This window comes from Cebus imitator, unplaced genomic scaffold (assembly GCF_001604975.1).
Source record: "Cebus imitator isolate Cc_AM_T3 unplaced genomic scaffold, Cebus_imitator-1.0 Scaffold164, whole genome shotgun sequence".
In the NCBI taxonomy this organism is placed as follows: Eukaryota; Metazoa; Chordata; class Mammalia; order Primates; family Cebidae; genus Cebus; species Cebus imitator.
The window spans coordinates 326,543-344,586 of record NW_016107479.1 but is presented as its reverse complement, the minus strand read 5'-3'; the positions used below and the strand labels follow the sequence as shown (position 1 = coordinate 344,586).

The window sequence follows — 18,044 nt, the reverse complement described above, 5'->3', positions numbered from 1 at the left end:
CTGTGGGTAGGTCTATAGCGATTCATTTAAAACAGCTGTCAGCACATGCTATCGTATTCCCCAATTTCACATTGTACCCATGGTGTGAAATATCTTTTTCTTTTCTTTTTTTGGGCAGGGGGCATATCTGGTAACCGGATGTATTTTCAATAAGTAAAAACAAAACCAAAAAATAGGAAAATATGTTAATACAGCCTGTCCAACATCTTCTAATGGAATGTTATAGTGAATATAAATGTTCCATATGAAGTTTAATATCAAAACAATTACAATTATTTAATCCAATAAAGAAGTCCTTTGATAGCTGCTGTGTGCTCCTCCCCATACAACCTCAATAAATATGATCCCCTTTTTGCCCTCTGGATTTCTCTCCCCCTCTTTCCCAGTCACTAGTGAATAGCTTGTTAGCACCTGGTGTTTGTTTTATTTTGCTCTTGAAATTCTGTTTAAGGTACTAAAGGAAAGTTGTTAGAATGTATACCCTATCCCTTAAAAAACTCATTTAAAAAAATAAATCCCATCCAATTATTGGTCGAGTTCATTTCTCTCATACTGTTCAGAACATCAATCATTGATTTAGGCTGATAGCATGATTTCTTTAGCATTTTCAGTCTTTCTGTTTTCAAGTTAATTGTTTATAACTGTGATGAATTTCATCATTTTATTTCAGGGTATGTTTTCAAAAAATACATAAAAGCATTTTTTTGAGATGTGGTGAATAGACAAATTTTTTATAGCTTGATTTGTTTTAAATAGAAAGCTAGATAGCACTTAATCTGGGAGACCTGCAGCAGTTTCTCAGGATGCTTGCAGTCTTTCTATATGCTATCTAATTTGAGCTGTGTAAATGGCATCTTTCTCTTACATGTAGCCAAGCAAGTGCTGTTATATCTGTTATTCCCTAGTTCCTACCTTAGACTATACCTGCTGATGTTTCTTACCCAAAAAAGAGAAAAAGCATTTTTAAGGAATGGCTAGCTGTGCTGTTTTTAACTTTACTCTTGTTCTCAGAAAGCTAATCAAATAGTAAAATCACAAAGCTCTGGGAGCGAGTTTATTTTTATCCCTGTTGTCTTTAGCTCACTGGAGTTTGTTTTTTGTTTTTTGGGGTTTATTTTTTTTTTAATTTTTAATGTACATCTAATGAATCTACGCTTACTCTAATGAATCTACGCTTCATTACTCTGAGGCTGTAGAGAAACCTATGTCATCTATGGCCCTGTTGTTAGAATACAGGTACAGGTAGTAGATTGCTGGGAAATTGTAAAATAATTGCTTTTATCCTGTCTGATAACTTTTTAAAATGTAGAAGCCTGAAAGGAGCCTTCCAGATTTGGAATTACTTTTTATCAGTATTTAAGAATAAGTAGACTTTTTCCATTTGTGTTTATTACATCAATCATAATAATGGCTAAAATCCATATGACATTTTGGAAATTTCAGATGTATTGATTCATTTAATTCTCACAGAGGTGTTGGTTCCAAGACTTTTTAATCATGATATTCATATTAGTGATGAGAAGACTGAGCCTCTGAGTGTTTCCTACATACAGAGCTTCTGTAGCCATGTCTAATGCTTGAGTGTGACTACTTCATTGCTTGATGAACCTCTGTACTAATTTCCCCCTTATTAGTATAAGCTAATTGGACCACAACTCCATGATGTGGCTGAAAAGGTCCACTTCAGTGGCCTAACATCTGCTTTATTTTAAGGCAAGTTGCTATCTAACCATAAAGCGTGCCCCTCTATCACACGTGACGATAATTCCCCAACTCATGTTGACGATCTTGCAGTGTATTCAAAGACATTTCAATCACCCATCTACCTCCCTGTGTCCATTCTCAAAACCCAGCCTCCTCAGCACTGTGGGGGTATGGAAAATCAAGTAGAGGAAGACATACATTAATGAGGAGTTGCAGGTTGGGTTCACAATACTCTGAATTTCATCTGTTTCTCCATTAGCTCACTGTGGGGTTGAGCTATGGTGCCTACAGAACAAGGCATTTTTTTTTAAATGTATGTGTTTTGTAGCAACATGAAAAGACTGCAGCTATATCAGGGGATACCCTGGCAAATAATAGACTGTGCCTTTGCAATAAATGTTTGCTTTATTTTCTGTGTTGCAAAAAGAATCCTTCATGTCACCAGGTTTGATGCAGCCATGGATGGCTGTCATTGTACAAGTGAAGGGTGAGGGGAAAGGCCTGTGTCCTTTAGAATTAAATCCATTTACTTGGTAAGTTTTATTAGATTTTGTTTTTCTATTTTGTTTTCTAGTTTTGCTGGTGATAGCAAAGTAAACATTTTTGCCACATTGTGAATGTGGCAAAAATTGCATTCTAGGTCTTAACCAGCAATACAATATTGTAATGCTTTCTTGTTTGTGGGTTAGAGTAGAGGCAGGGACATTATTTACCAAATAAAAGGTAGCTTTTGTGCTCTATTGGGTGTTGAGTACCTCTGTCTTATGACAGAGAACAAACTGGTTTACCAAAAAGCAGTTTCTTTTTGACACAGTCCTTACTTCATTAGGGGTTTGTAGAACTTAAAGAAAACAAAAGTACCTGGGATTTGAAGCCAAATTGTGAATTGGAGCAGAGGAAGTTGCTCAGCTGAACATGCATCTCCATCTCTGCAGTGCAGCAGCATCCATTGGAGCCACGGTGGGATTCTGCTTTCCCTCCAAGGCTGCCTTGTAGTTATTCTCACCCCTGAAAGTCCAAGGCAAGCTTCTTTCCATGGACAGACCACCTAGTACCACTGCTTCCTCTTGTTTTTTGCTTATTTTTTGCTCCATCAGTTTCCAATCAAGCTATGAAGTAGCAGCCTCACTGAAAAATCTCATCTGAGAACATCAAAGGTAGAAGCAATAGGAATCTGCTTGAAAGAGCATCAGAGTACATTCCTACCTAATCTGAGAGACACAAAGCCTCTATTTATCTGAAAATAACTTCACAGTGATTTCCAAGTCCAAGAAGGTTAAGAATAGCACAGAGAGACACCTTATTTTAGAACTCAAAAGGACTTGAGGGAATCAATTTGTCCAGCACGCCTTGTTTAGCAAATAAGCAATTACAGGTCTGGACAAGTTGAGTAGCTGGCCAAAGGTCACAGAGTAAACTACCAGCAGCCCTACACAGGAGTCCAGGTTTCCTGGTCAGTTTCTTTAAATTCTTACCAAGTGCTTGGTATTGTCCCAAGACTTTAAAATGCACACACAACTTTACCTACAGTGTAATGTAATGCAAAATTGTGAACCTTCCCCTTAGGATTACTTGATTTCACAAATAATTCATGTACCATTTTGCATCCTGCTTTTTCACTTAATGTCAGGGCTTAAGGCTTTATTACAAACCCCTTATCATTAGCAACACCTTTTCAACAAAAGATATCTTTTCAAATCAAATTACCTTCTGACTTTAAAAATCAAATCCATGGCAAGTTGGGTGTCTTTTTTCTTCTTGGTGATTTTAAAAAATCCACATGGCCCAATTATTCAAAGTCTATGTCCAGGCTTATTTTTTTTCCACTGAAACTGTAAGTAGCAATCAACAGCAAATAAAATAAGAACCTAAAGCTTGCCTATTTCTGTTCAAATAGCTGTTTGCTATGGCTTGTTGTGCATGAAGGACAACAGAAGCACAGCTCTACCAATCACCTATCACAGTCTCTGCCGGTTTTACAGGCTTGTGTTTATAGCTGCAGGTTTAGTTAGCCCAAAACACAGAGACCCAGCATAAAGCATCTAAGTAATATTTTTAAATGCCACAAGAAAGAACAGTTCATTAGCTGGGGAAATACACTTTAACACAGGAAGGGGGCATGTTGATGGAATATGATGTTAGAGGGTCTAGCCTTAGGTTTCTCATGTATAAGGTTAGAAGGATAAACATTTATGATGTCAGAACTACTGACATGACTGTTACTAATTAGAGAATGCACATGAAACAATGCATGAGAAATCATGAAAACCCACTCAGTGTTATAAATGCGATACAGCCACGGACTCCTAGGGAAGAACCAGTCTTAGATATAAGCTGTTCTGAGACCAACTGAATCCAAGACAGACTTTCTGCAGCAGGGCCAGTATCTTCTAAGATTTTGCCTATGAGGAACAGAAGGCAAACATCTTTGTCATTTTCCTTTTGTTTTAATAAGTTCTTCCTCAATCCAAAAAAAAAAAACAAGCAAACAGATAACCCCAAAAAACAAATCAAGCACTGTTATTCTAGTATTGAAGGAAGATCTCCTGGACTCCAAGAACAAAAAGCAATCACCTAATTTATAGCAACTCTATACTCTTTCAGTACTACATTTCTAGTTAAATTTCTATCCTTCATAATCCCAAAGGAATTCAATTAATTCTCACATACTTCTCTTGGATTAGAAGTGCACTGTGATTAATGTTGCATTAGCAGAAGCAAATCATTTTTTGGAAAAGGCAGGGAATTGAAAATTAAATAAACAAATATGCACTCCTTAGAGAAAGTCACCCCCAAAAAGTGAAAGAATGTTATAGATCCAGCCTTCCAGCAGAAACATCCTAATCAAGAACTACTGAAGAAGCATTTCATGGCAGCAAAACATTTGGAAAGCAGCATATTGTTTATTTTCACAGTGTTGGTTGAAAAGTCTTTCTAAATATGTCACGTTAAAAACCAGTCTCATCTACTTGAAATGGACTGCTGATTAACTTCAGCTTCCAATCTGGGGTTAATATTTTTAGGACAAGCCACCATCCTTTCTAAAAATTTTTCTTCTTCATCTTTCTGCACAGTATGTTATATTGGGCTTTATGAATACAGGACTCATTAGATCTTAGAACTTCTGGAGAACATAACCATCTCTCACATCTCCACATTGCAGAGGACCTGTGAGAGAGAACTTACCTGAAATGTCTTTTCACCAGAGCGGGTAAAGAGATTTGTCAGAAGGAGGCTTTCATTCCATGTACTACCTTCTAACAAATTAGGTATCAAAATATAAAAGGAGCCTCAGCATTGTTTTCAGGATATAAAGCATTGGCTTAATAATTTGCTGTACGAGGTATTCGATTTTAAAATTTTTCAATTACTTATTTTTCAAAATATTAATTCTTTTTCTTTGAGACACAGTCTTGCCCTGTTGCCCAGGATGAAATGTGGTGGTACAGTCATGGCTCACTGCAGCCTTGATCTCCTGGACTCAAATGATCCTCCCACCTCAGACTCCCAGGTAGCTGGGACTACAGGTGTGCACCACCACATCCAGCCAATTTTTTAGTTTTTGTAGAGACAGGGTCTTTTTGCCATGTTGCCCAGGCTTGTCATGTCCTGTTCTCAAGAAATCTTCCTGCCTCAGACTCCCCAAAGTGTTGACATGATAGGCGTGAGCCACCATGCAAGCCCAATTTTTTATTTCTTATTTTTTGTAGAGACAGGATCTCACCATGGTGCTCAGGCTGGCTTAAACTCCTGGGCTCAAGTGAACCTCCTGCCTCAGCCTCTCAAAGTGTTGGGATTACAGGCATGAACCACCACACTTGGACCAAATTCTTAAATTCTTAAAGCATTTAGTGGTAGTATTAATCCCTGGTGCCTAGTAGTCTTCAGGCAACATTTTTGTATTCTTATCCTGGGAAGTACAACCATTATTGAGTAGCAGCCTATCCCCTCCTTGTAAAACAAAAAGTATTTATTATTCAAACTTGAGCAGTATATATAAAAAAAAAAAAAAACAGTTCATTACATAATAACTGATTAACATTTACGCAAAGAGGGTGGGGTGGGTCTGATTCCCCGTCTTTGGGAATGATTCTCCTGTGCATCTTCTCTGTCCTCAGATGCATCATTCTGACACATTTGTTTTCCTTGATAAGGGGGGAGGTGGCAAAGGGCCTACTTGATGCATTTTCTGAGTCATTTAGCCCAGATTTCTCCATTCTGATTTTTCTTGGAAAAAAGTTTCCTGTATACTGGCAGCTGAGTGAGGCCCTTAGCCAGAATCCTTTTTATCAGTTCTTTAATGGGAAATTAAAATTTAGAAAGTGGGTTTTTCCTGTTAGATGGATTCATTCTTGGTTCAGAACCAAATCCTATGGATATGTAAGATGTGTGTACTTCCCCATGTTTGTAACCTGAGAATTTTATTTAAACTGTCATTTGAATCTACAATAATCTGGTGTTGGGGAGGAATAGGATCTTTATCAACAAAGGGCTGCCAAAACCCCAACTGCTTCTTGAGTAGCTGTAATAGATGAATAACGTTACAACCAACTGTGCGTTTCACGTTTTGCTCAAAAGGCTTTTCAGCTAATGCTGGTGATATTCCATACCCATGTGTTCATCTCAGAGTGCAGTAGCTTCCATCTGACTTTCATTACCTTTCTTGAGAGGATCAGCTTTACAACTGGAATCAGAAAAGCAGTCAAAGTCACTGCAAGTGGCAGTCAGTGCAATCTGACAATTTTAGCTTGGAAACATATGTTTCATTATAAAGAAAAAAAATAGTTACCCCATAATTCAAGACTCATATTTCCCAGGGATAGAAGGGATTGTGCAGAAGTTCTAGTGCTAACTCCCATATCATACAGATATTCCTATAATGTACTTGTTCCTGCCTAGAGATAGCCAACTCACTACCTTCCATGGAAATTTACTCATTTTTCGATTCTGGCCATTTGAAAATGCTTTATTGTCTTAGAGATGAAAGCCACATCTCTGTAGTTATATCCTTCAGAATTTAAAACTTGGAACTCAACAGAGTAAATCTAAACCTCTCTTCTTATTCTCACAGGCAGCTCTCATCCCCAATTCCTATCATTTCCTTTGCTAGGCTATAATATACATTCTTTCCCATATGGAGTAGCTTTGATTCCCTTATTCACTGTGGCTACTCTTCTTGGAAGAAGCTCAAATTTGCCTCTCTCTGTCTTAAAGGCATGTGTTGATGGAAATCTAGGCTTTAAATCACAGTATCTACATTAAATTGTATCTCTGCTACTTATTAAATGTTGGCACTGGGGCAAATTGTTTACTATTTTTTGTCACTAGGGTAGCAAAGGTGAATAAAAGAGACATGGTAAAAATAGGCAATAAGCAAATTCACCAACAAGTTAATAAATAATTACCACTTGTAATCAATAGTATAAAGGGTTTTCAAGGGAGTTCTGATGTATTAAGGTACTCCAGGGCAGGCCTTCTGGGATGGAGGCTGGGTGTTATGTGATGGGAAGGAGACAGTATATTCTGGGATATGGATTGAGCTAAGGAAGGAAATTAATGTTTTCTAATAACTGAAGCAGGCCAGTGTCTAGAGTTTCAAAGGCAAGGAGGTGAGTGGAGTGAGATGAGTCTGGGAAGTTGCAGAGCTTTGTAAGCAGTGTTCAGAGTTTGGATTTTATTTGGAGTATGAAGGGAAGCCATTGGTGGGTTTGAAGACACTACAGTGTCTGAAATAAATTTCTTAAAATTGATCTCCTATTAGATAGGGAAAAAACTGGAGAAGACCAAAGAAAAAGTTGGACTTCCAATTAGGAGGCATTTGTCCTAATCCAAGAAGTTTGTGTGCTGCTTAAAACAAATCACGAGTTTTAAATGAGAAGCAATATTTTACAGAGATAAAGATGCAGACAACTAGCCTATGATTAAACCTGACTCCACCAACTTCAGCAGTTTGCTCACTTTTTAAAATTTCTTTGCACCTCAGTTTTCTTCTTTGTAAAAGGATAATCATGACAGGACTTACTGCATAGAGTTATTGTGAGAATTAAATGAGTTTACATATGAGTTTCCTGTTAACTAAATCTACAAAGAATGGTTCACTGTTAGGTGTGTTCCACCCTTGCATTTTCAGACTCGGGCCTTCTTTTATCTAGTTTTTGTCTGGGTGTGGGGAAGCACATGGGTGAGGAATGTTACCAGATTGTTTATTGTTCTTTGCAAACTATTTTTTTTTGCTGGTGCAACAGAGAAAACTGATAACCAGCGAGAGAAAAGGCGTTCTATGAACCATCTGTTGTATTTTTTGTTCTTTGTCATACTGAAAAGACCTGAAACTTGTTTGTATACCTTTTTCGTAACATGATGGTTCTAATAGGACACATTTTTAATCTTGATTAAAATTCTACCTGCAATATATTGTGACTCCTCTAGTGTTAGGTGGAACAGTGAGCTAGCACTGCCATTGGGTCACGTCCCAGACTGTTTACTCTTGTGATGTGCACACCTGGTTGAATAAGACTCCTTGTTTTCCAGGAATCCCAGGAAGTGACTACGTGAATGCCAACTACATAGATGGCTATAGGAAACAAAATGCCTATATTGCAACACAGGGATCTCTCCCCGAAACATTTGGGGACTTTTGGAGAATGATATGGGAGCAACGGAGTGCCACAGTGGTCATGATGACAAAACTAGAAGAAAGATCAAGGGTAAGCATAAGTATCCACCTCTTTCCATTTAAAAATTTTCCCTCAGAGTCTGTATATTGCATATTTTATTCTGTTCAGAATCTAACCCTTCCCTAAGGCTTAACTTTCTAACAGATACTAACTATGAATGGACATCAACAACTCTAATTAAAGTGTTCTTTAAAACTCTTTATTTCAAAAAAGAATTTCAAAGAAGAAATTCTCCCCTGTTATGATGTGTGTGGTTGCTAAAGGGAAAAAAAAAAAGGATTATTCAGAGGAATACAAAACTTGGTTAGAGAAAATAAGTATTAGCGTGAACCTCTTTCAGAAACACCATTGAACAGGAACCCACGGGCTTTGAGGAGAATCCCACCAATATGTACTTCTGCTATTGTCAACTTTTTCTTTCTTGTAATCTGCAGTGTAAGACTTAAATTCTGTGAAAGAGGCTCTTAATTTATACTAATGCAAATAATTTAAGTCAGGGCAGCTGGAAAAATGATGTGGCTGAATACACGGCTGAGAAAACACATAAATGCATAGCGGGCATTTTGCTAGTTTAAACTTCTCCAAAATGAGTAGATTTTAATAATGGAGTCATTGCTTGGTAATGTCTAAGAAAATAGTTTTATTCATCATATGAGTCCAATATTATGGTGCATGGCACATTAGTTAAATGCTGTTGATTTGAAAGACTAGAAAATAATGGGTAAGCGGTGTACCATATTCCTGAGTACATGTGTACCTATTGTAGCCATCTGAAGAAAATCAACCTTTAACCTTGAGAATTTAATGAAGGGGGTATCTGAAACTTCATTGAAGATAGCAGATACTTCCATTGAAGTGTTGAGGACATTCAAGACAGAATTTGAAACTGCAAGTGAAAGGTCTCTTTTACTGTGGTTATGATAGTTTCAGAAAGGATATTTAAAAGAGAGAAAACCTGATTCCCTATGTATGAGAGTTGAGGTTCTATAAATGTTCTTCTAAGCTCAATGCATGGCAGTTTCTGTACTCCTAGGTGCATACATGAGGGACAATTGAAGAGCTGCCCAAGAGATTTATAAGGGGAAAGCTCGGACATAAAAAAATATTAAAAAGCCACAACTGTAACCTCAAAGGTGGGAAATCAAAAGCAGTATATGTGGTTGGTTTAGCAAACCAAAAAAGCAATTAGATCATTTCAAAACATCTGAATTGTATAGAGATGTTGAAATATTGTCTCAAAAGGAATTAAGATAAAAATGACAGACTCTCAAGACAACTGTCATACTTTACATGCAAACCCCATTCAAAAGATGTAAATGGATCTGTTCTCGATTTGTACTTAAGGTAACTCCAATATAACAAGCAATTTCTTTGAAAACAACTCTCCTTTCAAGCAATCCTTGGATATAACACTTAATAACTATAACAATGTCTAACATTACAAGAAACACTACTGTGACCTCCAGTTTACCTGTGAGTACACTGAGGCCCAGAAAAGTACAGAAAGTTTACCTAAGGTCATTCAGCTACCAAAGTCAGGGCTAGGAATTGAAGACAGACACTCTGGCTCCAGAACACACGTGCTGTACCATCAGGCCATACTGCCTGTTGACACTTCTGTGAAGCTGAGACAGCTGAACTATTGTATTATTGCATGCATGTAAATCCAACCTACCGGGTCTGTTCTGCCTAGAGATAACTGCTGGTAACAAGCAGTCATTTGCAAAAGCTGTTTTCGGTAAAACACACATTTTATCTTGACACTGCAGGCCTTCATTAAACTGTGCACAGAAACTTGTTTTGAAATAACCAAATGAATTTCTGCCCCCTTTCTCCCTAATTGCTTCTAATAATAAAGTTAGTTCTAACTGGCCCCACTGCCACTGCACCATCTGATGGTAATGAGCAGTTCTTGGCGGAAGGCACTGTGACTTAAATACCTACAGTTTATCTTTCTGTTGCAGGCTACCTTCCCTCCCAACCCCCCTCAGCCAGAGGAACTTATTTGGAAGTTGCTAAATGAACCTCTGTTTGCTCCCTTCATTAATTATTCTTTGCTCTTGCAGGTTAGCTTTCTCCTTTGTTAAATGGCCTAAGGAGGCCAATTAAAATGCTGTCTCGTGATTTTTATTCTGTAGTGGTTCAGCCTGTACCCAGACTTATGATGACCTGCATAAGCCAATAGGCGGTTGGGGATTCTGAGCCACCACCAATCTGACATTACACAGGAGGCCTCGGCCTCAAGGCCCAAAAGCCCTTTGTTCTCCAGTCTAGCACACTTGAGACTGAATGACCAAGTGTCCTGGTGAGATTTAACACAGCACTGGAGCCTCATATTGTCTCCTCTGCTCTTCCGTCTTCCTCCCTCCCATCATTCCCATCTCACTCTTTCCCTATACAATTGCTTTTACTTAAAGTAGCCAGAAGAAAGGGGAAGCCATTCCTGGATTCCCAAACAAGAGCTTGAATTGGCTTTCACTTTAAAAGCAATGTTATAAATAGGGAGTGAGTTGTTAACGAAATCTATAGCTCCAGACTTTAGGAACGTGGTGGGTTCTGTGGGCTGACCTCTGGACTCAGTGAATTCTCAATTCCCAGCAGCCAGCTTCAAAGCAGACATTTGAACTAGCCTGGCCCTATGAGGGGAAGTGCCACTAGCCTTCCTCATAAAGGGAGGTGGTCCAGGTAGTTTAAACAGATTGCCTCTCTAAGAGCTGAAGCTTGAAATGTCATTATTTATATTAAGGCTCAGGTTCTTAAAATAATATTTATTCCCCTGGTACATTAAGAAAACATGTGTACGTGTTGTAAACGCTTCTGTGAATTAGAAGTATGCTAGATGCCACTGACCATAGATTTGTGGCAGGGAAGAGGGGAGAAAAAGAGAAGACAGCTTGATATTATACAAGATTGCATGGGGATACCACCATGAGAGAGGACAGCTGCGGGACAGTTCCAAGTACGGCACTTTGCAGTCAGATGTCTTGAGTTCAAATGCCAACTCGAGTCCCTACTAGCTGTGTGGCAATGAGCAAGTTTACTTGACTCCTCAGATTCTCATTTTTTCCTTTATTAGATTACATGGAAGGGTAATTATGGGTATTGTCTGAGATAGAGGATGTGGCAAGGTGGCTCGATGAGTCTTAAGTGGTATTGCTCGGTTAAGCAGTTGGGGGGTTTACAGTGACAACTTCAGTTTCCCCAAAGGATGGCCTCCAAATAATTCAGTCTTTGTTCTCAAATGAGAAGAGTCTCTTTCTTTGTGGTTGACGATTAATCCCAACCTCTCCAAGTCACTGAACATAGTTAATTCTGCCCACATTTCCCAGTGTGGCACATCCATGCATTTTGGTCAGGAGGAGAGTAGAGCTCAGACCATGAGATTCTTTTCCACTTGGTTTTCCCCAGGACAGGATCTCCAGAAGGGAGATCAGTCGGGGAACAGACCAAAATAGAACATTCTGGCTGCTACACTGACCATAATACGACATGAAAATCATAAGGGATATAGACAAGGGTTACATGTCGTGATAACTGTCGCTGAAGATACGTTTCTTTATGATTCAGTTTTACATTCCCTCTCCCCTTTTTTGGTTATTTAATGGTACTAGGGAATTCTCCTGCCTTAGAGCCCATCTCTCTTTTCAAGCTGTCTGCTTTGCCTCAGCCTGGTTCATGCAATTTTGTTTTTCTTTTAGAGACAGATTCTTACTCTGTTGTCCAGACTGGAATGCAGTGGTGTGATCATAGCCCACTGTAATCTAAAATTTCTGGGCTCAAGCCATCTTGCCTGAACATCTGAGACTACAGGCACACACCACCACCCACAGCTAATTTTTAATTTTTTTGTAGCTACTAGACTGTAACGTTGTTGCCCAGGCTGTTCTCAAACTCCTGGCCTGAAGCAGTCCTCCCACCTTGGCCCCCAAAGTGTTTGGATTGCAGGCTTGAGCCAGCACATGCCTGGTTGGTTCACTCTTAAGTTGTCACTCAGATCTAAGGTTTATCAACAGCACTTGTATTAATACATTTGGTGAGTTAGAACAGCTCACTGAGACAAAAGGCTACTGGGCTCCTTAGCAGGTGTTAGAAGTTTCCCTTTCATCTTTTTTGAGAACTGATCATTCTTAGTATTTGCATGGCTAAAGAAACCCTTTTAAGTGTGAAGTATGACTTAGGACTTAAGTTGATTACTTGAAAACATGAGTTCTTTGATTTTCAAATGCCATTACTACCCTTCACATGTGGCCTTGAAACAATCCCAAACTTAACTAAGAAGACTCTTTGCCTGGTGTATACATTCAGCTGTCAACCCTGAAGGAAGTCTATGTTGAGTATTTCATATGAATTTCATTAGGGCATATAAAGAATTTTTTTTAAAAAATGATAGAAACGAGATTTTGAAGGTAAAGCGTGACTGCTGCCTGAAACACACAGATCAGTTGAAAGCTGTTGTAGACTGTCTTGTGTAATATGAAATACTGTTAGTGGGTTTTATTCCACAGTTTCCATCTTTATTGCCAAATCCTCTCAAGTTCTGCGTAGTTCATTGATTCTGTAGCAAGTCATTCTAGTGCCCTAGAATGTGGTTTCTAATTGTTTCCATGTTTCATAACATGCCAGTAAGCACACAGTCGAATTGGTCTGAGCAACCACATGGAAGGAGGAAAAGGTTTGGAAAAAATGAAGCATTTGGAGGGAAAGTAAAATGTATACAGCTGGGATTTCCACTCCAAGGATATTATTTGTGGATGACTGGGGCACATGATTGGCAGCCTTGCCTACAGACTTGGAATCTCCGAGGTGGGATTTGTCTGCTTTTTTAAGTGTACATTAAATTATTATTTAGTGTGTGTTACTTAGTGCACTTTTTTTCCTTTATGTATCTGCTCTTGACTCTCTCCTTCTCTGTCTCCCATCTTGAAGTACAGAACACAGAGGGAATGTATCAGTCTCATGCTTAGAAAGTTCTTGAGTAATCCTGGTTAGTGTTAGAAGTTCAAAGGCTTAGTCAGGGTTAGCGTATATCTGACTTTCACTTCACCTCACCAGCCTGCCTTCATTCCTTGCCTGTTGTAGAGACTCATTGCTCACCTTGTCTTGCATGCTTTATGGTGGGGGTTGATTCACTTAAAGAGCTGTTTGTAACTTCCTTAGTGTTATAGGTGTTGGAGATGGGAAGTGAAATTTTGACACGCATCAAATGGATCATGATTTCTGTTGTAATCCAATGTGGGCTGTGTCAATTCGGAGTGAAAATATAGGGCTAGAGATGAAGAATTCTGTTCTTGGTTTCCAAGCTATCTTAGGTCCCATTTTCTGTTTCCAGATAGGGAATCATACCAACCAGATGATGCCATACGTTAGTAAAGGAGATCAAATGTTTTGTGCAACATGACTTCAGTTGTCTCTTAGGCCAAAGAATGGGAAAATTCCTGCCCTACCAAAATTTTGTGGTTTGTGCTAATGAATGGAGATTAGATGCTGTCAAGGACAAAGGGACTGGGCTGGTGTTAACTTCATTTTGTTAACAATGTAGGGAACTTGACATTTGCCTGGTGGGACACTTCTGACCTAATAACCACTCATTCCTCCTCCTATGTCTTCCCCAGTCCTTGAATGTCACCTTATTAAATTTCCCCTAGCACACAGTGAAGGTGAGATGTAGACACGTACACATTTTGTTTTGTGGCTAAGAGGGCAACTCTGAGCAAAAAGCAGTAGAAAAAGAGATTGTGGTGAAACATTTTCTTCTTTTCCTGTAAAACAAAGCTTGAGATTCTTTTCAAATTGTGAGATCCTTTTGGTTTAAAATTTGACAGAATCCCACTGAAGATTATAAATGGCAGTGTTATTGTTTTCATTGCTGTTATCGGTTTTGGAAAGCCCAGCCTTGGCCGGTGGCAGACTAATTCTTGGCCCTTCTGGTTTGTCAAGGTTCGGTAAGTTTAATGGAGAGCAAATGCTTTCCAAATGCCAGGTCTGTGTCCTTTTCCAAATGGAACTGGAAGCGCCAAAGGCCTTGAACATTTAATTTCTCAAACTGCAGCCTAAAGCGCTGCCTATCTAGGGCAACAGAAACTGGTTTTTTTCCTTAAGCAACTTGAGGACCAGCAGCACAAACATTGCCTTTGGAGTCGGCGTGATGTATGGGATTGTTTTTGAAAGTGGTGGATACTTAATGTAAATAGGACACTGGTAACAAAAAGAATGATGCTCATGTTGGCAATCTAAAGGATGTTTGGGTCCTTATCTAGCAAGTTCCACACTCTTGGTTTTCTCTTTTCAGCAGACACAGTGTCAGATAAAGGAGAAAGAAACCCACCAATTTCTTGCTGTTTGTTAGCTTTCTGGATTATCTACCTTCTTTCCCCACCCCACCTTCTCTACTTAGAAAGGCAGCTGACAGATCCTGGCTCAAAGCATTCCTCTTAAAGCCAATTAGAGTCCTCATGGCCTGAGTAAAGAGCGGGAATGGGAGGAGGAGATGCAGTTTTTCTCCTGATGACTTTGTACAAAGCCTTTCTCATTCTCTGCATTCGTGTCTGTGGTTCTTCTGTGCTGGATTCGGTCTCATTTCTAAGGTTTTCAGAAGTAGGCATTAATCTCTATGTTTACGGTTGTTTAGGGTCCAGTGTTTCGTTATTCTGTGTCCTTTATTAGCAGAATGTCTAGAAAGGACAATATTCCACCACTAAATACCCAGCATGTATTGGTTGTTAAAATATTGAAATGCATTGATATTGGCTGCTACATATAAATTATCTTTTTACTGTAACACTGAGTCATCTAATGATACTGTTTAGAAGAGATGACACTGGAGTCAAAGGCAACTGCTGGGAAGACCAAGGCAGAAGCAGAAGTGGCTATAGGGCTATGGGGGCATCCAGGTGCTTTTCAGGAGTGTTTAGGGCTGAGGTAGAACCCAGCCCATGTGGGAAGAGCTGATACCAAAGTGCTACTTGGCAGTGAGAAGGGGCACCTCACACAGCTCTGCTCTGGTTAGGACAAAGTGCCGGAAACTTGAGACTTAATGACTTTCAATTAAGTGGGGGGGAAGTCATTGGAAAAGTTGAGGGCAGCTCCCTATGTCAACTTCTGGCAGACACACCAAACAAAATTTATAAAAAACACTTTTAGTAATTATTGGACAGTTTGCAAAGTGTTTGAATGGTTCGATGAACTGGTAAGCAATTTTATGATATGTAATTTGGTTTATTTTGAGAATAATATTTTTCAGCTTTATGGCTGTATATGTGAAAAGCTGTACTGGTGGTCAAATGCTTTAATATCACTCTCATTTCAAATATTACAGTGCCTCTTTGTCCGCTACTCAGTAGTGGTTAGTAAAGATAGCTTAAAAGCAGAAAATATACAAAACAGACCGACCGCCAGTTGGAAGGAGATATAGCCAAATATTGACTGAGTGCAGAGAACTACACTGTCGTTAAGGGAGTCACTGAGATGATCTCTGTCCTTATTATGGAAATCAAGTATTCAATCTGGTCTTAAAAATTTCCAGAATAGTTATTATAACCTGTAGAAATAAATAGTTCAGCATTTAATATTTCTGTCCACTAAAATTTCTGATACTTATCTAAAACTTTCTTGTTATAGTCTCCTTGGGTATTTACAAAAGGGTACCAACATTTCCTTACTCCCAAAAATAATTTTGACTTGTGTTATCTAATGTTAGCCTGCTTGTCCGTTCCTTACAGAATGCTAATGCTTAAGCAACCACTGTGCTCAAACTTACGAGCTATGAATTTACAGTCGCTTTTAGCAATAAGTTATAGCACCCCACATATCAGTTATTGCCTATTCTAACTCCTTCTTTGGCTAAATAATCTTGTCCAAAGCAGACTCTTCAAAGTACCACGTGGCAGATACATTTTGGATTGGCAATACCAGAACCCTTTGTAGGTTTCAGTTTGTTACAGTTGGAATTCTGAGGCCTTGCCGTGTTGCCATGCTTAGTAAGTCTTTATTAAATTGAGATGAGGAGGTTTTGTTTTCAGAAAGTTGTAGACAATTTAAAAATAAGCAAATCTGGACCAGAGTTAATTGACTATAAAGTTGGCCTACCACTCATTGAGTGCCTACAATATGCCGAGCACTCCCAAGATAAGCTGTATCAAAGTGAATATAGCCTAGAACGAGAGGCAGCCTTTCTCCCAAAGCACGTTCAGCAGACCTGCTAGATCAGCTTCTACCAGATACTTGCACTGACAAGATTTTTAGAAATGCATTTAAATATGTTTTATTCCATCAGCTTGATTGTGATAGTTTGTCATGAGAAAGGTAAAATAAATTAATTCCATAGCATAAATTTAGCAATGATCAACCTGTTCTTTTCAGAATTATAGAAAAATGCAAGCTTCACTTAAGGGAAATTACTTAGTGATAATAAAAAGAAATGCCCCCCCAAATTCAGCCAAAAATCTGAACTGTCTCATTCAGTTTTAGCTTCAAATAAAGTTACTAATTTCTAGTTTTGCTAAACTACAGCTGATGTTTCTAAACTACAGGTTGAGTAACAAGTTCTGCTGTTCTTCTTTTCACCTCAGAGTTGAATACATTCTCCTCTCAGAAGAGATGGGGGTGCAGGTAGATCAAGGGAATTTTTTGGAATCTCAGAACCACCTATTTGAAGAACCAGGAGGCTTAAAAACACCTCCCCTGAGTCAATAAGGCTGATGGGTTGAGGCCAGAATGCCATCGACTGATAGTCAATAATAGCTAGTATTTGTTGAGTGCCTGTTTGTGCTAGTCATCGGGTTAAGTGTTGTAGGTGCACCATATTCAGTCTCCACAATAGCTCTGACATGCTGGAGATACTGTTCCCATTTTACAGATGAGGCGGTGAGGCTTTGGTCCTGGAGACAGAGAAGCAGTTTTCCAGGCATCCAGGGAGACTCTGCCTGACCTGCCTGACTCATAGGTCAGTCCTGAAGGCCGCTTCTGTCTATTCTCAATCGAATAGAAAAAGGCAAAAAGCGGTATTTGTATTCAGTCGCTCCTGCCTTCTAGTTCTTATGTACTCAAAGGGAGCTGCCTTCATTTCTCATCTCACAGTCAGCTCTATGTGTGAAGCCTAACAAGCAGTGACTCTAGAAATACCTTATGAGATTTTCTCTTAGGAAAACCGAGTGGGGGAAGAGCTGTTATCAAAGGAAAACATTTTAAGAGAGAAAAATGGAGGGAGTTCATTTACACTCGCAGGTTAGATAAGGGTGCAGGAATTTCGGAAAGAAAAATTAGAAATTAGGAAAGTTAAAATATTTCTATTGTTCTCCTTTTTTTTTTTTCTCACTGCACTTCGTACTTGCCCCCAATGCTGAAATCGGAAATCATGTTTAGCATGTGGCAAAAGATGAGACTTAAAATAATATTCATCAGTAATCCTAAGCCCTTAAATTTAGCCCTCCAAAATCAGATGAAGGTGTGCAGGCTGCTCAAGGAATGAGGTCAAGAAAGGAAGTGCTGAGGTGCTTCCCCGAAAAGGGAAAAATGTATTGCTGTCGCAATTCAGATAACCTCAGGGAAAGCTTCTAATCCCAATGGAGGCCATGTGTGTGCATTTTCACATACGTTAGGGTATTTATTTTTCATAAGATCCTTTTGAGAAATATTTCCTGAGAGAAAATGGTAATATTTAAATAA

At 38.9% G+C, this 18,044-nt stretch overlaps 1 protein-coding gene across 47 annotated transcripts in view; it reads left to right on the top strand.

Annotated features, from left to right (window-relative positions):
• The window catches only part of PTPRD (protein tyrosine phosphatase receptor type D), a 2,344,803-nt gene that overhangs the window by 2,269,073 nt on the left and 57,686 nt on the right, over nucleotides 1-18,044 (top strand). For all 47 annotated transcript variants that reach the window (XM_037744085.1, XM_037744087.1, XM_017544042.2 and 44 more), the window contains one exon: nucleotides 8,236-8,411. In XM_037744085.1, coding sequence (XP_037600013.1) covers nucleotides 8,236-8,411 — 176 coding nt within the window. The remainder of the gene's footprint in view (nucleotides 1-8,235; nucleotides 8,412-18,044) is intronic.